General features: G+C 38.4%; 4 protein-coding genes across 5 annotated transcripts; 2 read left to right on the top strand and 2 right to left on the bottom strand.

Moving 5' to 3' along the window:
- The first annotated feature begins 536 nt into the window (after positions 1-536).
- Positions 537-5,200, top strand: LOC137741572 (uncharacterized). Its single transcript, XM_068481269.2, has 6 exons — positions 537-770; positions 2,524-3,726; positions 3,857-3,907; positions 3,988-4,086; positions 4,334-4,495; positions 4,831-5,200. The coding sequence occupies exons 2-6, from the start codon at positions 2,548-2,550 to the stop codon at positions 4,990-4,992; spliced, it is 1,653 nt and encodes a 550-aa protein (XP_068337370.2). The 5' UTR covers positions 537-770; positions 2,524-2,547; the 3' UTR covers positions 4,993-5,200.
- A 2,070-nt stretch (positions 5,201-7,270) lies between these two features.
- On the bottom strand, positions 7,271-10,097 carry LOC137744992 (uncharacterized). The gene has a single exon (XM_068484836.2). It carries the CDS (start codon positions 9,070-9,072, stop codon positions 7,822-7,824), a length of 1,251 nt encoding a protein of 416 aa, XP_068340937.2. The 5' UTR covers positions 9,073-10,097; the 3' UTR covers positions 7,271-7,821.
- Positions 10,098-11,756: 1,659 nt separating this feature from the next.
- Positions 11,757-17,711, top strand: LOC137715585 (uncharacterized). Of its 2 annotated transcripts, none has more exons than XM_068454928.2 (13): positions 11,757-11,911; positions 12,051-12,095; positions 12,290-12,338; positions 12,451-12,499; positions 13,618-13,688; positions 14,763-14,821; positions 14,987-15,076; positions 15,399-15,456; positions 15,823-15,959; positions 16,044-16,100; positions 16,354-16,451; positions 16,896-17,098; positions 17,443-17,711. In XM_068454928.2, exons 1-13 carry the CDS (start codon positions 11,831-11,833, stop codon positions 17,508-17,510), a joined length of 1,065 nt encoding a protein of 354 aa, XP_068311029.2. In that variant the 5' UTR covers positions 11,757-11,830; the 3' UTR covers positions 17,511-17,711. The 2 variants fall into 2 exon arrangements, with proteins under 2 accessions (XP_068311029.2, XP_068311034.2); XM_068454933.2 differs by having other exon boundaries at positions 11,765-11,911; positions 12,054-12,095.
- Positions 17,712-18,054: 343 nt separating this feature from the next.
- Positions 18,055-19,526, bottom strand: LOC137715600 (uncharacterized). Its single transcript, XM_068454943.2, has 3 exons — positions 19,050-19,526; positions 18,595-18,727; positions 18,055-18,491 (listed from the first exon to the last, which is right to left on the bottom strand). The coding sequence occupies exons 1-3, from the start codon at positions 19,211-19,213 to the stop codon at positions 18,435-18,437; spliced, it is 354 nt and encodes a 117-aa protein (XP_068311044.1). The 5' UTR covers positions 19,214-19,526; the 3' UTR covers positions 18,055-18,434.
- Positions 19,527-23,860: the final 4,334 nt, after the last annotated feature.

Raw genomic sequence — 23,860 nt, 5'->3', positions numbered from 1 at the left:
TTAGTATTCTTTACTATTAGAATATAGACTTATGAATGCGTATTAGATATGTATGGATAAATAGTGTATTTTTCTATGAATATGTAGTTTTCATCCACATAAGTTCACGCACTTATTCACACACATCAAAATCCATCTATCTGAATCTGATAAGCAAAGTGAAAGAGACCCACTTCAAGTCTTCAATCTCAAGGCGGATTGTAATTTACTTGGACCTAAAAAAATTTTAATTAAATAAAAAAGTCCTAATTTTAATTATTTAAAAAAAAAACTATAATTTGACGTTGGACGGCGGCTGAGGTGGCGAAGTTGGTGCGGGGGCCGGTGAGGGGTGACATGGTAAACCAATATTGGACCATGTCGTCACACGCCTCCACAGCCGTCGATCGTCGACTCTTTATCTGATCCAAAGGCTCATAATTCTCCGAACTCATTTTCTCATTCGGACGGCACAGCACTTTGGCTGTTGTTTGTTTGTTCGAATTAAGCTTCCAAAGGAGGAAAGAAATAAACTCCAAAATTGTTAAAAATTAAATAAATAAATAAATAAAACGAAAGTCCAATATTTCAAGGGACTTCTCTCTAAGCCTTGAATCATTCAATTCACACGGGCCTTTTTGCCTCTCTCTCTCTCTCTCTCTCTTCTCTCTAAAAGGAAAAGCCTTCTTTCCTTTATCTCTCTAGAGTTTTAAAAAGCTTCAACTTTTGGCTTCTGGGCATTGGAAGGAAGAAGAAGAAGAAGAAGAAGAACAAGGAGGAGAAGGAAATAGGTAAATTAGAACAAAGGATAACCAATTTTAGCTTTTTAACTCCTATCTAAACTCAATGATTGTTGACTTGTATTGGGTTTTCTTCAACTTTTTTTTTTAAATTCCATCTGGGTTTTATCTCTGGTTATCGTTTCTGGTTTGGGTAGCTGCTGCGTTTGCTTCTTCATCGTCATCTTCTTCCTTTTTACTCCAAACTTTTTCATTTTTTTTTAAATATATAATTTTTGGTGAGGAATTCTGAATTCTGATCATTTTTTTTTCAGCTGGGTTATCTTCCTCACCAATAAAAATAAGCACTTTTCAAGTCCAAAAGTGAAAATTTCTGTTGGGTTTGTTGGAATATATATGGAGGAGAAATGATGATAAACTTTCTCCTCCCTTTTACTGGTTTTTATTTTCTAAAATATTCAGCTTTTTCCTCTCTTTTTTCAAGTCCTGAAAACACGGGGAGGGAGTCTTTGATCAAAATAGAAAATAGGATCATTGTGTGGAGAATAATTCAAGAAAAAAAGTGGTTTGTGGCCACTTTTTTGGGATGATATTATGGGGCATGTGGCCATCTGGAGTCCTTTTTTTACTCCTTGCTTTTCTTCCTTTTTATGTTTTGACACAATCAGAATTCTGGGTTTTTGGGTTCTCTTTCACAGGACAACATAAAATATTGGGTTTCTCTTTGTATCATCAATGACATAGCTAATCCCAACAGAGGTCTTAATTTGCTTATTGTTGCTTTTTAATGCTTAATCCTGCGTGTTTGGGCTTCTAATCATCTGTTTTGGTGCATGTTATATGTATTTTCTTTGTCTAATTATTATTCTGTTCTCTGCATATAAATCATACTTGTTTCGATGTTTCATGTATTGCTAGTGCTCTGAGTTCTGGAATTGTTGTGATGTAGTTTGGAGTTAGGATACAAAATTGTTGATAATGGTCATGACGTTTATGCATTTTTATAGAGTAGAGATGAGTACAGATAATGAATTCCAAAATAGTTTGTCGAGGACAGTTTTATTCGTGTATGATGGAATAATCAACGAAACGGTTATGGTAAAGTAAGAAAATTCTCTTATAATGTCAATGACATCTCAGCCGCTGTCGAATTTTTAAAGGTGAAAGAAAGGCTTATCCTTTATAGTAGAATAAGGATTCCATGCCTCTGACTAGGAAACTTGTTTGTGGGGACTATTACTTCCAGCAGAGGAAATGCATCAGTATTTCTGGCCTCCAGCTTACTTTGTCATCAAAAGATCTGGAAATTTAAACTTTAATGAGATAGTTGAAGTTAGAGATAGTTGAAGTTAGAACCTTAATCAGATTCCAAGTTTTGGAGCCACGAAGGATTGTCGGATTCTTCGTAACGTTTTGGTTTACATTGGATTCTTGTTTCTTTCCGCAACGAATGAGTGACTCATTTCTCCGTTAACATTTTTGTGTGTAGTTTTGCCTACATATGTGACATAGTGTTTGTACATGTAACATATGAAACATATTTTGTTTTGTTTATACCTGTCCGTTACAGTTTTATTAGGATTATTAGTTTTGAAATGTCTGCAATTTTGTTTCCTTGTTTTTCCCCCTAGCAAAAAAATTGCCAATTTTGAGCACCAAAGTTTCTTTGACTACCATATGATACTTCACCATCTAGATCTAGATTGTCTATCACTAACATTCTTCATGGAACTTGGAAATTGATGTAATTTTACTTGTAAAATGGCATCAATGATCATAAATTTTTTTGTTACTGTTGTTACAGAATTGAAACATACGACCAACATACATGGATGAATTTTCGGGTAAAAGAGCTGAGAATGGGCTCATCTCTAAAAAGGGATCTGGTCTTGTTTTGAGGGAAACCCCCAATAGAGACCGCAATGCTCAGCTCTGTAGCCGACTGGGATGCAGTGGAAGATTGAACTCTGTGAAAAGTGCTCAAGTTGAAAAGGCCAAACCTTCAAGGCCAACATTTCGCTCTTCGTCAAGTGGGAAAGAGATAATTGGAAGTTCCTCGAGGTCTTGCGTTGGTGTTGGCAACACAAGAAACTCCATTGCAGAACCTTATAAAAAGCTATCTTCTAATTTGGATACTGATTCATCTGAAACCAGTAGTGTTCAGGATGATCCAGAAGTTTCAGAAATCGCTCCGCCACCGGGAAAAATTCAAAGAGGGTTGCACCTTGAATCTAAAAATTCTGTGTCTAGTGAAATCACCTTGATGGAAGTTGGAAGCTCCGGTGTAGCATCAAATACAAGGCCTCGAAGGAGTTTTAATCAGAGATCTGGATTGCGCAGCCCAGATTCCATAGTGGGTTCCAGTGTTTCTACGGGACCTAAAAGCACCATCCAGACACGGGCTAGCACAGCCAGGAATGGTTTAAGAAGTCTAAGATGCAGTTCAGTATCTGACGTTGTCCCATCCAGTTGTTCATCATCAGATTCAAGCCTTGGTCGGAGAGAGACCATAAAGAAAAGAACTTCCGAAGGAGAAAGTAGTTCTGCTGCTAAGGGGAAGAAGATGAATGGGTCATCGTCAGCACAAAATTCCAATTCTAGCCATGGCATCTCAATTTCTGATTCAAGAAGAGCTAGAAATATGCCTCCTAACAGGGATAACAATGGTGTTGCATCAGTTAGGACTCGGAGAACTGTCACTGGTCACTCGAGGGGAAAGCTGCTTCCTCATCAAGGAAGTGGAAACAACTCGTCATCCAATGGATTCTCTGCAGTTGGCCCACATACGTCGCAACCTGAAATGTCTATCAACTCAAATGCTTCTACTTCATCACAACAGTTATCTGCTGAAGTTCCTTTAATTCGGCAGAATTCTTATAGCCGGCCAGGTAGTAGCAGTGGTACTTTACATGGCATTCTGCGAGCTGGTGCTTCAGATGTTGGGTTTTCCCGCTCTCTAATGAATCAGGATGGACTGCGACGCTACAACATGGATGGGATAGCGGAGGTATTGTATGAAATTTTGATGAACATTTTTGTGGTCTTACAATGTGTTGCCTTGTATAGGAAGGAGCACTAAAGAATTTACGTAGTTGTGCCTTCATTTCTTAATCTGTTTATTTCAAACAATTGTGCAGGTATTGCTAGCACTCGAGAGAATTGAACATGAGGAAGAGCTATCATTTGAGGTAGTTATTAACTTATTATAGATTTTTGTGTTTGCATGATTGAATTTTTGTTCTTTAACTGATCTTTTTTCATATTTCAGCAAATACTTGTTCTCGAGACCAATTTGTTCCTGAATAGCCTAAACATCTACGATCATCACAGAGACATGAGATTGGATATCGACAACATGACATATGAGGTTTGCTATTGTTGTGCACTGCGATTCATTTCACAGAGAAATAATCCGTAGTATGTCTCATTGTTCATTTATGTTTGAATAATATTCTGACCTGGTCAGGGTGCATCTGAACCTTTTGTTATGATCAGTTCCTCTGTAATGAATCAATTCGAATAATCAACTAGTGCTCGGTTTAAAATACTATAATAGGTGTAACTTTTTTATCTTCATCTGTTTCATATACGGTATTCACCTACTTGGATGTCAGGAATTATTAGCTCTAGAAGAGAGGATGGGTACTGTCAGCACAGCATTGCCAGAAGAAGCATTGTCCGATTGCCTTAAGAAAAGTATCTATCAGTCCACACCCCAAGAAGATGCATCTGTAAGCTGCGATGGGAAGGAGGATGTCAAATGCAGTATCTGCCAGGTCCTTTTCCAATAGCTCTGATCTTTTTTTCTTTTAAAACCAAGTGTAATTATGTAGCAGCACCTCTAAGTTTAAGAAAATTGGGCACCTGATGATTATTTAATGCTATCGTAGAGGGGTTGCCTAGTTTTCACCCTGAACCTACACTGGTGCAAGGCAGTTCCTCGGATAAGTTAGAAGTTATAACTAGCTCAGCATGCTTCCAAATGTTGTTTAACATGTCATAAAATTCAGTGTGGATCTAATCAGATATACTTTAGATTTGTTTCGGGTCGTACTAGTTGAATCTAATTCTCTATATATAGAGTAATACTTATCAGTCTATCTTTTCATAGGAAGAGTATGTGGCTGAAGATGAAGTTGGAAGATTGGGCTGCGAGCATAGCTTTCACATTGTCTGCGTAAACCAGTGGCTGCGGCTTAAGAATTGGTGCCCAATTTGCAAGGCAGCGGCAGCACCAGCAACAGCACCCTCGCCTTCGCCACCCTCCACATAATTAAGTCATTAAATCATTTGGAGGAAAGACTTCCTCATTGTATCTTTCTTCTTTATAAAGTTTACCCTTTCCATGTACATATTGATTCTCTTCCGCCTCGTCTCATTCAACTAATAAATCCAAGCAGTCGGGCTTACAGCCGGAATCCGCATTCACTTGTGGAACTGTGAATGCATACAATTATACAAAGTGGTGCTGTTTCTTCAAACGTGTTTCTTTTTCGGTTTTCAGTTTAGAAGGCATCGTTTTGATGCTCAAGATGTCGGGTTTTAGTTATCCCAACCATTTTTGGCAATGATCGTTATAGACTTCTCCATAATCTACAACAGAGCTCATTTTTTCAGTAAAGTTTGATAATTTACCATTCGTTTTTCAAACTTCATTCTACTAAACCGATGCGTATTATCGGATGAGATGGCTGCCGTCTGTTAGTCATGGCATTCGAATGTCACCGGAATCTGATCTTGGACAAATTTTGAAAGGGGGTTGTAAAGCGACTGAAAATTCCGATTCGAGTAAGTAATTTGATGAGATTGTCCGACAGAACAATTTTGATGCGGTCATGTGCTTGTTCAAGTGACATGGGAAAAAGTTAGATCCTACGATTCGGTCTCCATCAGGCAACTTTGGTACCGCCCAGAAAGGTCACGTGTAAGGCCAACATTTGATCTTCCAAACTACAAGAGATGCCAACAGTTATCTGGTCCTGCACTGTACTTGTGCGTTTGTATGTTCAATCACATGCTCATGAGCTTGTCCTTTTAAGTGGCTCATATCCACCCGTTCCGATGTCTCGAATTCTTGAGTACGCGTCCAATAGTAGAACTTGAAAGTACATTATACTTTAGAATTTTCGAATTTTTACCCTGGGGTCCACATAAGTAACTTGTAACCAATAAATAAAAAGGAAAAGAAAACTCAATTCGTAGTTGTATACTCTTAAGTCTCTTTCATCTCATGGTCAGTCAAGTGGGGATTTTCTACGATGCTCCGGAGTATTATATACTTTGAATTTTTAACTGTTAGATCTTCGTTTAAAAACACAAAAACTAAAATCTAACAGTTCAAAAAACTCGAAGTGTCCATTTCTCCGGAGCACCTTATACTATTTATAGTCATGTGACCAGAGAAACAAAGAGATTGTGCGACACATGATACATAAGAGAAAGCAACATAAGAAGAATAATGCAAATATGGTGCAAAACCAGGAAACAGCCCAAAAGTCGAAAGCAGTTTGCAAAATCCTGTGATGCTATTTCAGGAAAATATCCAGAGCCCTTTTATCCACTGTGGAACTGCAATAACTGAGGGGTTTCCATAAGCTTCTACTTTCTCAGGTAAACATGGGTGTCGTCAAATGAAGCCACATGTATCTCAGACTGGTCTTTTTCTTACCACTGCAAACCTAACAGCAGCAGGGACGTAAGTCCTAGGATGTGTCGGGACCCATAAAAAGCAACCAATGACAACAGTTCCAAAGACAAGTGAAACCTATGAAAATGATCCCAACAGCCACATCAAATATGTTGAAGAAACCCTTTTTTTTTTTTTTTTTTTTTTTTTTTGTTTCTGAAATTCTACTTTTGCTTCATTGTTTGTAACAGAAAAGTGAAAACGGTTTAACCGTCAAGTCATTGGTCAAAAATACAATAACCAAGATTTAATGGTTAATACCAAGGTTGTGCTACTTATGAATCTGAAGCTTCCCAGAAATTGCAGAACAATGAAGATGCAGAAAACTATGCCTCAAACGTCCTGTTATTGGTCAGTAAGTTTTATTACAAGATGATTACAAAGTTTTATTACAAGATGATTACAGAAAACAATAGATGCAAATGAAATAAAAGATAAAAATGGAAATAACAAAATTAATTTACAGCGATCGATCAGAATTACCACGAGAAATTAACACAAAAAGGATGATCGAAGTTGAAGCTTGAAAAAGAAGAGTAGGAGAAAAGAAGACAGAAACAGTGCGTGTTGATAAGCAAGGATTACAGATGAAATGGAAATGAAAGAGAACGCATGGGACATATGTAAACATGTTTCGTTTCATCAACAGGAAATATAAAACAGCTTACTAATTAAAATCAAATTGACAGTAATTAAGATTTAGAATGTGAGTGATTGTGTTTCTGTGTGTACCTGCAGAAATATATCCACAACTGTTTTGCTTGATCAAAGGTTAAATATACATTCACAGATGTCAACCAGAACACGAGCAGTGAACGATAATTTGGCAGTTAAATATTTTGAGTGTCATTTATGAACACGGAAGTTAAACTAATGCCGTCAAGGACAGCTCAATTGATGTCGATGTGTTATTGATATTGAAATTTAAATCAATCTAAGATTCTAAAATACATACAGAGCATACTGCAGCTCTTACACAAGCAATTGTACCTCTCACCGAGCTACAGAACACAGTCCCTGCAAAATTTTCTTATATTTCTTCCATTGGCTGCAATTACACGAAAGCGTGAGATCTGGAGCGGCAGCAAATACAGCAGCATCTATGTTAAACATACAACAGAACAACCAAACATGGGGATTCAGTTTGAAAACACCCCTGAATGGCTGCAGTTAGATAATTCTGGATGGATCCTGGCTCAGTGGCAAGAAATTACAGACATTTGATGCTCAAACAGATGATTTCACCGTGCAATACCCGGAACTTTACCCACTCAGGAACCATCTGGTGCATCCTGGCAATGGGATTATAATTATTTGAACCAATGATCTCCAACAACTGGTGATCTCAGGACCTTTGAACCAGAACGGACCGACCCAAAGTTGTGTTTGGGATGAACTTATCGTCATAAGGATCTTTCATTCCTCAAATGCTTGCATACAAATCTTCTCCAGCAGCAATGGCCAATCCTCTCCAAGTTGCTGTGGATTTAGCTCCATTGCAACCTTAAAATCAAGCAAAGATATAGAGCACCGAGATCTTTGCTCTTCCACGGGCCCACTGCTGCTCTGCATATGCATGTGATTGCTTGGCCACATGCCATTGATAATCTTTCCTTGAATCTGCTGCTGCTTTGGTGCAGCATTCTTTTTTGGCTCTGATGTAGACCTTCCTCCCACCAACTCAACGCAGGATCTAATCAATCGCTTTAAGTACACATCCAACACATTATTCAGCATATTGGCACATTCTGTAGAAACACCTCCAAGACCCTGTGCTGCAGCAATCTGCTCCATGCGTCTTCTAAGTGTCTCCGTATCGGACAATCCCCCACTGTCATAATAACTAACAAAATCACAGCTGCTCCCAACTGGAAAAGCTTTGCGGGCCCCACCTACGCTGGCTGGGTAGAGTGGGATCCCCAGTGGCGCAAGTAGAGGACTTCTTGAGAAACTCATGCGGTTTGATTGTTCTCCCTCTTCCTCTTGATCAATAACAGCTAAGTCAGTCTGGTCTTTGCTGTGTATCCGCAGTTTTTCTATGGGCCGCCGAACTGCACCATCTCTTTCACTGCCAGGTAGCTCAGCAACTGGTTGGAAACGTTGCATTGGTCTCTGATAATCAAATGCATGCACATCCCCGTTTTCGACAATAAACTTACCGCCATTATCATCGGCACCAGTCGGATGAAGTGATACAGTATCTACCTTCCCATTTGGTCCAAGTGGGCTTGGCCTATCCCTTAGCTTCCATTCGCGTATCCCAGACCTACCCTTTCGTGGGGACACTGGCAACGCCCCATTCGACCAAGTAGGTACATTTTGATTTTGATGCGAAAAGAGGCTTTGTTCCTGCCCATCTTCTCTACTTGGAGAACTGTTTGCAGCTTGTATCCCAGGTTTCGCAGGAACTGGTGAATGGACTGGTGGTGGGGTCTCGGCTTGGCATGCATTCTTCAAGACTGACTGTATGAAATGATTGTGCAGTGGCAAGTTCTCAATCCCGAGCACCCGGTGACACAACTTGTCAAATTCTTTCTTGCTCAGCTTCTGACTCAACAACCTGTTCAAGTAATAAAAATACCGCTTTGACCTCTCGGCCCCAATCCTTTTCACTATCTGTGCTTTCAGATCACCCAAATCAATTCTAGAGAACTGCTGAGGTTGCATTTCTCAAGAAACAGATTCATACACCATCCACAAGAAACAACTAATCCCCCCGAAATCGCACCAGAAGCCAAAATTACCGTTATTACTGTTTCCAGAAAACCCAGAATTTGCACTCCTCCATATCCTTCATTGCAAATCAATCCTCAAAACTCTGCATATCCCCACAAACAGAGGCAAACCATCTACCATATAAAAAAAAACCCAGAACCCCCAATCTCGAACCGGACTTCGGTTAACCCTGTATCCAAAAGACCCAAAATTGCCCCACCCACGAGCCATACAATGCAAACCCAAATCCCATCTTCTCAATCCCAAAACCCTAGAGATCAACCCAAGTAACAAAGCTAGCTAAATCCCAACAAAACTATACACAATCAAGCTTAATTAATAAAAATAACCATTACAAATAAAAAACCCTAACTTGGAATCACCAAAAATTCGGGTTCGAACTCCTCGCAAACTTGAATTACACCACCCCGCCAATCCGAACCCAGAATTTAATTTCCCCCAATTCGCAAGCTTTCAACTTCAAGACGCGAAATTTGAAGTCGGGGGAGCGAGATCAGTGACTTCGGCGTATTGAAGTGAAGAAACAGAGCTCGAATTGCAGGAAAATCGAATTCGAACAAAAGGAGAAAGCGCAATGAAGCGCCAAAATAAAAAACAGACAAATCAAATAGTGAAAAGCTGGAAGAGTGTTTGTGAGCGAGGGGTTTTGGGAGATTGATTGAACTCTGACCTTATCGAGCTTCGACGAATTGCAGAGAAAAATCGAACCTCAGTAACTTCGGAACTTTGCCTTTCGCTTTCTATCTCTCTTGGGCTTTTTTATTTTAGAAATTTCTTCACTGCTTTTTTTTTTTTGTATTTTTTTTGTATTTTTTTGGTGTTTGCTGATTTATATTCGAACTTCCGCTCTGTGTAGCTCGATCGCTTCTGCTGATACTCTCTCTCTCTCTCTCTCTTTCCTTCTTTTGATTTTCTCTCTCTTCCTTCTCTTCTTTCTCGGTGTTGTTTTCTTCTCATTTCTGGATTTTTAGTTTTATTTAAAAAAAAATACTTGCCATATTTGTTGTGTTTTAGGAGGTTTTATTACATTAAATTTGAAATCTTATTTTTTAAGAATTAAGTCTATGGAGTGGTTGTCACATTCTGGTCCGGCCCTTACCACATTCCGAAGTCGACTCCATCATAGCACGATATTGTTCGTTTTGGGCCTCGACCACGCCCTCACGGTTTTGTTTATGGGAACTCACACGAGCAGAACTTCCTAGTGGATCACCCATCATGGGAATGCTCTCGCACGAACTCGCTTAATTTCAGAGTTCCTACTGATCCACTTTGGGCCCCAACCACGCCCTCACCGTTTTGTTTCTGGGAACACACGCAAGCAGAACTTCCTAGTGGGTCACCCATCCTGGGAATGCTCTTGCTCGAACTCACTTAACTTTTGAGTTCCTACGGGAACCCGAAGCCAGTGAGCTCTCAAAAAGCCTCGTGCTAGGTAGAGATGAGAATATACATATAAGGCTTACATGATCCACTCCCATGCCCGATATAGGATGTTACAATGGTAAATTGCTTTGGTGGCAATGACGTTTTGCCTTAGTAGCGAAAAGTAATTATCTATGGAGTGGTAAATTGCTTTGGTGGCAATGACGTTTTGCCGTAATAACGGAAAGTAACTATGCTTATGCACTATGATGCAGTGTCAATATTCACCAATTCCCCTATTCTAATAATTAATTATTTAACCCACTGATGCTATCGTTTGTCAAAACAAAAATCATTGCATCTCGAGTTCAAATCATTCTCTCTCTTTAGTGTAGCTTAGAGTAGCATTCTCGTTTGTATTAACAAAAAAATTAGGTCCACGTATCACTCTTAGTTACAAAAAGATCTGTTTGATAATAATTTTATTTTTAGTATAAATTTAAACTTTTAATTCTTAAAAAATTTGAAAACGAAATAATTATTTAAGAAAATGTACATACGATATGAACTATTTGTAATTTAGGAACGTAAATTGATGATCGTTACTTATATTTTAAAATGAGTGACATATACTTTTTGAAACAAAAATAATTACAATGCTCAAAACAATATAATTTGAAAAACAAATATTTGATCAATTTAGCGACAAGAAATGTCAAGATGACGAGCAACAATGACGTCCAAATATGAATAAACCTTCTTTAACCATGAATTTCATTATTTATGTGACTTACTACTAATGCATATTTAGCACCTCACTTTTTTTAACAACTTTTTCAAATTCAAATTTAAATGTATTATCTGATCAAAAAATAAATAAAAATTAGAATTCAACCAAAATTATCTAAATTATATGATGTTATTCGAAACCTTAATCTTACAATATTTGTGAATTTGTCCAAATCTTGTACCTATTTCTTTTTGTTGTCTAAAAACACTGAATACTCTGTTTTTCTTGGTTAGGTCAACAAAATATGTTTATTTTTTTTAGAAAAGAAAACTCATTTTTCAACAAAAAAATATATTTATAACGGAGGTAAGAAAATAAGGTGAATTTCTTGGCGGCCCGTCTGCGAGCGAAGGACATGGAAGTTTTAACCTGGCGGCCCAGTTCGTTACCTGACTTTATTCTCGGGTTCGGGTCAAGTAATTTTACCCGACTTTCTACAAAATCCCTAATTTTTGTGATTCCGGGTTAGTCCGACCCATTCTGAGCATCTTCTTCTTCTTCTTCTCTCTCTCATCTCTCTCTTTCCTGTGAGGAATGGATTACAGCGACGACGCAGAAGAGCATTTCAGGCGGAGACCGAGGAAGATGGCGTATCTCGGAGACCCATCTCGCAGGGTCAGTTTTTTCTTTCGTTTGCAATTCTCCGTTTATTTTTACTTTAAATTGTTATTTTTGCTGAGAAATTGATTGGATTTTTCGAATTTTTTCTTCATATTTTATACGAATTGCTTCCAATTTCTGTTAAATACTGCAGCAGCTTGAATCGCTGAGCGGACGTTCCTATGCCCTAGGAGAAATGGTATTAATTATCATTTATTACTCAATTTATGTTATTTTGCGGTGTAGAATTTTCAATTTTCAAGTTTTAAATTTTGTGTTAGTTGAAGTGTGTTTTTGGTGATGGTCACAGTCAAATTGTTGTTACTTATTAGTGCTCCGGAACTCTGTATGTTTTTGTCACAAAGATTATACTTTTGTGTTGTTTTGTAACAGGGTTATATGCAAGAGGAAGATAATTCTTTAGACGCCATACGAGCTAGATGTGAGCAACCCTTTTCGTATTCGTATTTTATTGTCTTTGTTCTTTATCACAAACGTTTACAAGAATTCTTGCTTGTTGTGAAGGCCATTGAAGCTTTTCTTGTATTTGACAGGGACAAATGTTCTCAAAAGGCATAGTGAGTTAGCGGAGCGTCTTTCTAGGTAAAGTATTCGTGGAGCAATTGTTAGGTCTTTATTCACCATGCCGTTTTTGGTTATTGTGAGATCATGGTATATTATGGAACTGCCGTTGCTTTCAAAGATTATGGAGTGCTTGTATTTTGAGAATTTATTTTTGAGTGACTTCAAATACTCAAGGCCCTTCTGGCGATGCTTCCTCGAGGCTCAATGATATATGCTTTTTGTAAACTTTGTTTCTTTGTTTTCCTTTTCTTTCTGGTACATGTTTTCGTAGAGTTTCACTTACTAAATCGTATTTAGAGATTACGTGTGCAACGAAATAGGAGAAAAGAATATCACCGAAGAGTGGAAGAAGGAAGTAACAAATCTACTAAGAATTCTTATTGTATGTCTATGTTTATAACTGCAGGCATTTTATATGCTTTGGCCTCACCCCAAATGAAGTCCAGTTGTTCCTTTGATTATCTAAAAAATGTGGGTAGCATTGTTTCTTCATATATTTCTATTTTGAGTATGAATTTGATTATGATTCGTAGGTCACTGAAATTCCAAGTATCTTTTCTAAAAAGACTAACAAGTTTTCTGAATAACCTGATGGTCTCCTGTGATTTTTGTGAATTTGGGACAACAAGCTACTTCTGGAGTCTGGAATCGGTAATGCAAGTTTATGTTCTTGAAATATCCACATGAAATTTCAATATAAAAAACCACACTACGGTTGTCGGGCTTCTTGTGATTAAATGTTAAAGATGTCTTACTGACTTTATAGTAAAGAGTTGTTTAATCCGTTTGCAAGTAACTTTAGTATTATTTATCTTGTATGTGTAAGCATATGTGCGCAATTGTGCATATATATATTGCAGACACACGCATGTGTATATACATGCTTACTTATTAAACACACCAGTGAAAAAAAATACTTGGCACATGCACCTGTCTTTGTTTATTTCTTTATGAGGTGTGGATATATGCCTTAATAAAATAGGCTAAGAATTCGAAGGCGATTCTGTGTGTCTGCCTGACTGCCTCCAAAGAAAAAGGAGCCCTTGTTCATCATTACTCCAGTTAGAAATAGTACATTATTGGTGGACTTGTATATTACTACTACTAATTTATTCATGATTCTATTGTTTTAACAGGGATGCTGACAAGATAATTTATGAGCGTCTACAGAAGGAATTTGAAGCTGCACGGGCTTCACAAACTCAAGGTATCTTTAAAAAAGTGTATTGTTTAATGTTTCATTTCAAATGTAATTGGATTCAGTAGAATCTAGCTTCGCATTATGTCAAGTTACCATTTCTTTTCTTCTTGTGCTCCTAAATGCTGTTGGAGGAGAGCACATATGTGGTGTGATACCTCAAGTCCCACATCATCTGTGCACTGTAGTCATCTTTAGTATATACAGTCCTAAGGAACCCAACCGCTATCAGGTTGTGGTATTTTAGTTGACCAAAAGCTTGTCATGACAGTGTGTGATTGAACCTTCTCCTGATGGGGATACCAGTGACTGAAGGGGAAGACTTTTATGGCCCCAGTCCTACAAGGGACAAATTAGTGCGCTATCTTGATGGCTCACCCGTCTTGGAATTATTGTATTGCTCAAAGTTATGGTTATTATAGGTAACTTAAGCAGAATGTATAAACAATGGTGGATCCAGGAAATAATATTGGGGGGGGGGGCAGTAAGAATAGTGTGCGCAGCGCGCAAATTTTTTTTACCAGAAATAGCATGCATATCGCCATTTTATTGAGTCTTGGTAGTCCTGAAGTTATTTGGAAAGGCATACTGCACACCTGTTAATGCTTCATTTGCAAGGGTAACTAACATGTTCCAAGTCTGCTCCCATATGAATGCTTAACAAAGAAACACACTTATCTTGAACATACTAATAATGTTTGATATCATTGCATACCATTAATATGTTTGTCCAAAAATGATGATGTTGGAGGGCATGTATGAAGCCAACTATAATCTTCAAAAGGGCAGCACCCAAGGTATCCATGGACATTCGCTGAAGTTCGGAGTGCCAGCACCCAAGGTATCCATGAACGTTCACCGAAGTTCGAGGGGTCAGCTGACCCCCCCTGCCCCTCAATGCATCCGCCAGTGTGTATAAATAACCGATGTGATAATAAGCTTGATTTAAGCAATATAACTTATTGAATATTCTGAATTTTTTTTACCAAGTTTTCCTATTCATTAAGGAGTTGTGTATTGGTTGGGTTGACTTGTGCAAAAACTTTGGTTTGAGTAAGACTTGAAATATATTCTTTGTTGTAGAGACGTATTTGGATGGTGAACAATGGAACGATGGACTACTAGCAACAGTAAGAGAGCGGGTACGGTTCCATTCAATACTTTAAAGTGATTGAGATTTACTGTTGCTTCCTTAAGCTTTGGTGTTAGAATTTGGTGATGGAATTGATATCTCGTTTTCCTGTGTTTCATTTTTTCATAATATAGGTGAAAAATTGCGTTATCTAATTGGTCTAGATTTTAATCAGGTTCACATGGAGGCTGAAAGAAAGGCAATGTCGGGAGACATAAACATGTTGCCTGGTCAAGAAAAAATTACGTATAAAACCGGAAATAAGGTAATTTTGAGAAGTTTGTTTCAATCAGTAACAGGAGGATTGTCCTTTTGCCAGCAAAGAAGCTTCTCTGGTAGTAGAATAACTGTGCATTGTTGTCAATCGGTGCCTGATAATTTAATAATTTCTTGTAGATGTAATTTCTAATTAAGAGTGAATATAAATACAAACAATAATGCCAGGATTCAAGGTTATTTGGTTATAATCTAATTGTAGAGTTTATATGTTAGATATAGCATATGCATATGGTAATCTTTATTTCATAAACTTATTGAGTATTGTTTTTGTGAGAAGTTTCCTGAATATTGGTTTAATCTGTGGACAGGTGATTTGCTGTTTGGAAGGGGCAAGAATTGGCATACTGTATGAGACATCTTATGCAGGTGTGCTGCAAAGTAATTAATTTATTTTCAATTAGTTAGTATTTTAAGTGTCTAGTACGGTATCATGTCATTTTTCTATGTATGCACAAAAAACATCATTTTCCCATCTGAGATCATTGTTCTGCGGTGTAAAATATTCCATAAGTGAACTGAAGGTAATAGTTGATAATTCTATTTATCAAGATTGGTGTAACAGTTGGATCAGTCTCCAATAAGGTTGTAACACATTCATCAAGATAGGTTATAGAAAAATACTTTACTTTTGGGAAGAAAAAAAAAAAAAGTGTGCTGTAAGGTTGTAACACATTCATCACTTTGGCCTTTAGCGGTGGGGATGCTGACTCATATGTATCTGCAATGATGCAGGAGAACCTTGTGACCTATACCATTGTGTGCTTGAGAGCAAGTCATTTCTTGAGAAGATGACAGTCCTTGAACACACCATTCCGTACTTCTTGCCAATACGAGAAGCAGAAAATGATCTTCTTTCCTCCAATGCTATGGTATGATTGGGTTTGTGCATTAGCCTTGCTGACTCAATATTGTGGCCCTGGTCTGATTATTTGTCGTTTATGATGTGCTTTCAGAAATTTATAGATTACATTGGAGAGATGTTACAGGCTTATGTGGACAGAAGGGAACAGGTATGCTGTTGGCTTATGTAAGCTAAAACGAATTTGTAATTATTAGAATATGCAAAAATAGTTGGTTAGAGGAGGGTGAAGGGTGGGTTACCTGCCTTGTTGCCAAATATTGAAGAGATAAACATATGCTGGATGAGATGTGCAAATTAGAGACATGGGATTGAGGGGTGGGTGGGTTGGATACTATAGCTTTGTTCCGTTACACCTATTTATTTAATTGTTTACTACTCTAAGTTCACTGATTGTCATGCAGGTTAGGCTTGTCAAGGAGTTATATGGGAATCAGATCAAAGAAATTCATTTTACCCTTCCCTACAGCTTAATCGTCTTTTCAATACTTGATTTTGATTGGTTGGTGCTTTGTTCCCTGCATTATACTGTGTATTTGGATTTTTAAGCATCAATAGAATAATATCTTGATGTGCTAAACACATTTGTAATTATATGTCAGCGTATTCATATTCCTTGCCAGTCCCTTTTAGAGTACTTGTATGAGCTCGGTAATTTGTTACTAACGCATCTGAGTTAACATATCTTAATCTATCTGGCACTTAATATAGCTTTGTCTTGAGTAGGACAATGATAAATTTGTTCACTTCTATGTATTCTTTTGACAAGACAAAAGTAGTTGATGATAGCGTTTGCTTTTTATATCCATTATCCTATTATATAATCGAATCAATTATTAGTTTACGTGTGGTTGAGTGCCATCTTGGTAGCAGGCATGGTTATGTATACATCATCACGAGTAAATGTGTTTCCATCATCCTGAAGAATGTGATTTTCTGTTTGCAGCAAGGTGGTTGTGAAGCTTAAATATGCAGAGCTTGTTTCTGTGCTTCCAACTCATGTCAGTGTGGTAGCGTGGCCAGTGTGTCAACCCAGAAAAAGCAGTCTAAATATATCATCCATGAACAAAAAGGAAAACGGAACATTGGAAGGTCCAACCACCCTCTTCTATGCAGAGGATGCCTTGCGAACTAAGAGCTTACCAGAAGGTATTCTTTCTGGTTGATGACTTTTTCACTCGCTTACTGCTCTGCCAATATAAATGACATCTCAAATTTCGATGAACATTTTTCTCAACCCTACCTGATGATATTTGGCAAGCTCTGATAAAGTTTTTGGTCTAGGATTACATTTGAAATATAAAAAAAAAAAAAAAAAAAAAACCGCTGCAACTTTATTGCTAATGTCAGTAAGGTGCTAATTTTCTATGGAAACTTATAAACAAGATTTATGGATCGTGGACGGTTTACTGAACAGTTCATATGTATGCTTTGTGAGCATCTACATTTTCTGATTGTTACTTTTTTGTATTTGTTTTGTGATCCCACTCCAGCATACGCTGACATAGTGCTGAATTTGCCCCAAACTCTTCGGGAAATATGCGAGGGGAACTCTTCGTAATGCTACACCAGTCGGAACATCTGGATTTGTACAAAGCCATAGCCAAAAGTGGTGCAGGAATAGCTCTGGTTGTTTAGCAGTAGAGTACAATAGGAACAGATTCAATTTCGGCAATTTGTATATCTGAGTTTCACCTGCTCATTCCCACTGGAATTCTGTATCTTGCTGCCTTGATCTATCTAAATTGTGTCATCATTTTAATTGAGGCCATTTTAGACTTTGACAGCTTCTTACGTTCTAATTGACTTCCGTTTTCCCTGTAATATCCTCGTCATCTCACCACCCGTCGCATTCTCATGAACTGCTGAACAGTGCCAGTCCTGAGACACCGGGTTTACACAAATGATAGGAGTTTACAAAAATTTAAGAGAAGCATCGTAGAGTTGGAGCAATCTCCTCTGCCAGAAGGACGATTACAGAGAGGGGAAGATTGGTCAGAGACTTCTAACATCCCCTTCAGGCAGCTTGTTTAATCGAAGGCTATTTATTTTACTTGAATCAATTGATAGCATCTTTCATATTCTTAGATTTCTACCAAAAAGAGTGACAGAAAAAGGAACAGCAATTCCTGCAGTCGCTTGTTTTCATCTCGGGGAAGGATTTACATGCACACCTTCAGATGCCACAATGACGTTCTAGACCAATTACACAATGTGTAAGTGTCTCTCCGGATGACATTGCATTACTGGTCTGGGATAGCGTCATAGTGGCGAACCTGATGCAGGTTTCCGCTATTCACACGCTATGCACAATATCTGGATGATCAAACAAAAACAATCGTTGAAGGGAATCCGAGAGAATTGGCAATTTCTCAAATCTTCTCAATGGGGTAAAATTTTCATGATTCACTAACGAAAGCTCCAAGCACCCTATTTTTGGTCTTCAGCTTGTGGCACTTTTTCAAGGGGTTTGCTTCTGAAACTCCTAAGCAGGTTCATAGAGGCCTAGCATGTGCCCGTCAATACATCGCATGGCTGCAACCTGTAATGTAATCGTATTAAAATCTCTGCATCCAGAGTACCCGACTAGCGATGATAGATGAATAAATGATCGCAATGGTTTCGTTCAGAAATTTAGTCATCACCTTGCCGTGAACTTCATATTTGATAGGGCCATCGAGTTCAGCTCCCAACGCCATCAACTTGGTCACCGTTTGATTAATGTCTGGCACTGTGAAGGACAACAGTGAAGAGTTTCCGCTCTGCATGACATGATCCCTGTCAAACATTCATCATTAGCAGATGCCATTTCATTCCAAACGCAAAGCTCAAATCCAATTACTGTGCCACATTACCAAAACTTACAAGAACCATAAAATAAATAAATAAAACAAAAAAAACCAAGAAATTTTGATGTTTTACGCTTTCAATCGACACAAACTTGAGTTGGGTCTCTTTCAACTATACCGTTTTTACGAAAAACACGAACGAACTGTAACATTTGCGGCAAAGAACGTGTAAGCAGTTGGTTTAGACAAATCATCAAACACCTGGTGTGCATCGAGCACCGAGTCTCAGAGAAGGGAGAGAGAGAATTTACTTGGGGGATTGCATGAGGGAAAGCTTGAGTGGGCCGGACTGGAGCTCCGCCCATCGAAGAGTGCAGACATTGACGGTGAAGTCCAACCCTTCGGCGTAGAACCGAGCGGCTTTTGGCACGTCCTTGTGCAGCTGCAGTAGCCACCTAAACGACGCCGCTGCCATTTTTCCCTCGCTCTCTAGGCTGTGTGCTGACCGAGGGAAACTGACTCACTCTCACTGGTTGTCGTTGTCTTGACTGATATAAACGACACGCCGCTTTGAGGGTCCCAAAGTCAGATTAGGGCTAATATTAGATGGGTGATTAAAAAATTATGAATGAGCCCGAATCTATATAGGTATAGCTCAGCCCACAGCCTCACAGTGGTCTCACCTTTAAACTATCGAATTTAAATCTCACATCTAAACTGTTGAGATAATTCTTGATATAGAAGTTTCTTTATCTGAACGTTAATGTTTTGAATTTCATCTAACTTCCATGGCCGATCAACGGACTCGTTATATTTTAAGGTCAAAGTTGCATTTTATTTTCGCTCGACTCCTATTTTCATAAATTTTCTTTTCTAATTTTTGACCTAATACTAGATATGATTGCGTCGTTTAGGGTATTAAGAGATTCTACAAGCTTATGTTTCATGTTGAACTCTTAAAAGTGTTGGATGATTGTATCTTTAAATCTAAGTGAGAAATCAGTATCAATCCAAATATCAGATATTAACATATGGATAAGAAATAAATTACTTCGATATACCTATTAAAACTTTGTCTATATTTGTTTTGGCATCTCCTCTCCTCTTTTTGAAACTATGACAAGTTTTTTTGCCCTTTCTATGTAAGAAATATGAGAAATTTATTACATATGATATGCCCCTGACGCAATTACTAGCAAATAGTATTTGGCAAGACATAGAAGGTTGTTATAAAAGGATTAAAGTTTGAGAGATAACCTTTTAAGTGGTTGGTGCAAGGTAGATGTAAAATGCCACACTAAAATTATAGCACAGGCAGATAACAAATAAAAAGGCAGAGGAGTAGATGATGTTACTGATATTTTTCTCTAGTTTTCTTTCTTCTTCTTATTTTCTTGTTACTTACAAACATGCGGAGTGCTCTATTTATAGAGCGTCTCCAAACTGATGCAGTTAATGCATCCTGAAATTTAAAACGTATCCTCTGACATTACAATTCACTTTCCAATTTCACTTTGCATGGGCATTGAAAACTTTGCCCATGCAGAAGACTTTTGCTTTGTGGGCATTCATTGCCATCAGACATTAGACTTTTCAACACTCCCCCTTGGATGCCCACATATCAACATGAGTTGCCTCGTTAAAACCTTGCTTGGAAAAACCCAGTGGGAAAAAACCATAGCGAAGGAAAAAGAGTACAACTTTTCCTGGATCGTTGATATAGTGTCAAGTATGCTTATGTTGCCTCGTTAAAACCTTGATAAGAAAAACCCAGTGGGAAAAATCCTAATCGAAGGAAAAAGAGTACAACAAGCATGTATTAGGGATGCTCCCCCTGATATGTATCTCCCCCTGATTCCGCATTTTCCAAATTTAGCTATTTGGTAAGTCGACGTAATCCGATGCCTTGCACTAACTTCTGAAATGTGCACTTTGGTAGAGATTTGGTGAACAAGTCTGCCAGATTTTCATTTGAACGGATTTGTCTGACTTCAATAACTTTAGCCTTCTGAAGCTCATGTGCACTGAAAAACTTTGGAGATATGTGTTTAGTCTTATCGCCCTTGATGAATCCTTCCTTCATTTGGGCAACACAGGCTGCATTATCTTCATGGATGACAGTTGGATTGTCTGTCTTCGAAGTTAGACCACATGAATTCCGGATATGATGGATCATTGATCTTAACCAAGAACATTCACGACTTGCTTCATGTAAAGCAAGTATTTCTGAATGATTTGAAGATGTAGCAACTAATGTTTGCTTGGTTGAGCGCCATGAGATTGCTGTATCTCCATTCTTAAACACATATCCAGTTTGTGAGCGGGCTTTATGCGGATCAGAGAGGAAGCCAGCATCTGCATATCCAACAAGGACCTGGTCATCTGTGGAGTTCTTTGAGTAGAAGAGACCCATGTCTGTTGTCCCACGAAGGTATCGCAATACATCTTTGATACCCTTCCAATGGCGAATTGTTGGAGCAGAGCTATACCTTGCTAACAAATTAACTGAAAAAGCTATATCTGGTCTAGTACATTGTGCTAAATACAACAAAGCACCTACTGCACTCAGATATGGTACTTCTGGACCAAGGACCAGCTCATCATCTTCTTTTGGACGAAATGGATCTTTCTTAATGTCCAAAGAACGAACGACCATTGGCGTGCTTAGTGGATAAGCCTTGTCCATACCAAATCGCTTCAGAATTTTTTCAATGTAAGCTGATTGGTGGACCAAAATTCCACTAGCACAATGCTCGATCTGCAGGCCGAGACAATATTTTGTTTTTCCAAGGTCTTTCATTTCAAATTCGCTTTTCAGATATTCAGCAGTTTTATTGAGCTCTTCAGGAGTCCCAACTAGATTCATATCATCAACATATACTGCCACTATAGCGAATCCAGAATTGGATTTCTTAATGAACACACAAGGGCAAATAACATTGTTAATATACCCTTCTTTGATCAAATACTCACTGAGACGATTATACCACATTCGTCCAGATTGCTTCAGACCATACAATGATCGCTTTAATTTGATCGAGAGCATACCTCGTGGTTTATTACTTGTTTCAGGCAACTTAAGTCCTTCAGGGACTTTCATATAGATGTCAGTATCTAATTCTCCATATAGATACGCAGTGATGACATCCATAAGTCGCATGTCAAGTCTTTCTGAAACCACTAAACTTATTAAGTAACGGAACGTAATTGCGTCCATTACAGGAGAGTATGTCTCCTCATAATCAATTCCAGGTCTTTGAGAAAAACCTTGTGCAACGAGTCGTGCTTTGTATCTTGCGATCTCGTTTTTCTCATTGCGTTTCCTTGTGAATACCCATTTGTAACCTACGGGGTTTACACTAGGCGGGGTTTGGACTACTGGTCCAAAAACATTCCGCTTTTCCAAGGAATTTAATTCTGCCTGGATTGCATCTTTCCACTTAGGCCAATCCTGTCTCTGTTTGCATTCATCAACAGAACGGGGCTCAATATCATCACTTAAGATGATTTCAGTGGCTACTGCAAATGCAAACATATCATCGATGATTATTTCATTTCGATCCCACAATTCATTTGTACATGCATAATTTATGGAGATTTCTTTGCTTTCATGTACTTCTGTCTCTTCAGGGACAGATGTCTCATCAAGGACATTTTCTTTTTCTGGAAGTCCAGAATGATGAATTGTGGATGTATCATTCATTTTCTCTTCCTGAATGATTTCATTTGGATTCAGTTGTGCCCTCGACTTTCTCTTTCGAGGAGCTGAATCTTTTGAACCTTGGGGTCTACCACGCTTCAGGCGTGCACCAGATGAATCATTTGCTGCCACTTTATTTTGTCCAACAGGGACATCAATTTTTGCAGGTGCATTTGCAGCTGGTATATGTGATTTTGTCACTTTCATAGCATCATTAAATGCATCTGGCATTTGATTGGCAATGCTTTGAAGATGAACGATCCTTCTCACTTCATTTTCACATTGAATGCTGCGAGGATCAAAATGAGACAAGGTGGGAACAACCCATGTCAGCTCTTTCCGTTCTTCTGGAACGGTCTTTTCTTCCCCTAACGACGGGAAAATTGTCTCATCAAAGTGACAATCAGCAAAACGAGCTGTAAACATATCACCTGTCAAGGGTTCCAAATATCTAATGATAGATGGTGAATCAAAACCCACGTAAATTCCCAGTCTACGCTGAGGTCCCATTTTAGTGCGTTGCAGGGGTGCAATAGGCACATAAACAGCACAACCAAAAACTCGTAAATGGGAAATGTTTGGCTGATGTCCAAACACGAGTTGTACTGAAGAGTATTGATGGTTGGCTACAGGTCTCAATCGAACCAATGATGCAGCATGTAAGATGACATGTCCCCATGCAGAGACTGGCAATTTGGTTTTCATAAGCAGAGTGCGAGCTATTAACTGAAGCCGCTTGATCAATGCTTCTGCTAAACCATTTTGAGTATGGACATGAGGAACAGGGTGTTCAACATCAATGCCCAATGTCATGCAATAATCATCAAAGGTTTGAGACGTAAATTCACCAGCATTATCAAGTCGGATTGACTTAATGGGATAATCTGGGAACTGTGCTCGTAACTTAATTATTTGAGCAAGAAGTCTCGCAAAGGCTACATTCCGAGTAGACAAGAGACAAACATGTGACCATCGGGTAGATGCATCAACCAAAACCATAAAATATCGAAATGGTCCACATAATGGTTGAATAGGCCCACAAATATCCCCTTGAATTCTTTGCAGAAATGATGGGGATTCAGCATCAACCTTTAGTTGAGATGGTCTAATTACCAACTTCCCTTGAGAACAAGCTTTGCAAGGGTTATCATTTAAGGCAGCAATGTGTCTGCTCACTAATGGATGTCCATTAGAGTTGGTAATGATCCTACGCATCATGGTAGATCCTGGATGACCCAGACGGTCATGCCAAAGCATGTAAACCTTTGAATCAATGAACTTCTGGTTCATGACAGTATGTGATTCAATTGTCCTTATGTATGTATAATATAATCCACTCGACATACCATGCAACTTTTCCAATATACGCTTCTGGGTATCATTGGAGGTAATGCATAGATACTCCACATTTTCTGCACTTTT

This window comes from Pyrus communis, chromosome 15 (genome assembly GCF_041283825.1).
Source record: "Pyrus communis isolate YQ-2024b chromosome 15, ASM4128382v1, whole genome shotgun sequence".
Taxonomy (NCBI): domain Eukaryota; kingdom Viridiplantae; phylum Streptophyta; class Magnoliopsida; order Rosales; family Rosaceae; genus Pyrus; species Pyrus communis.
This window is presented reverse-complemented; position numbering and strand designations above follow the sequence as displayed.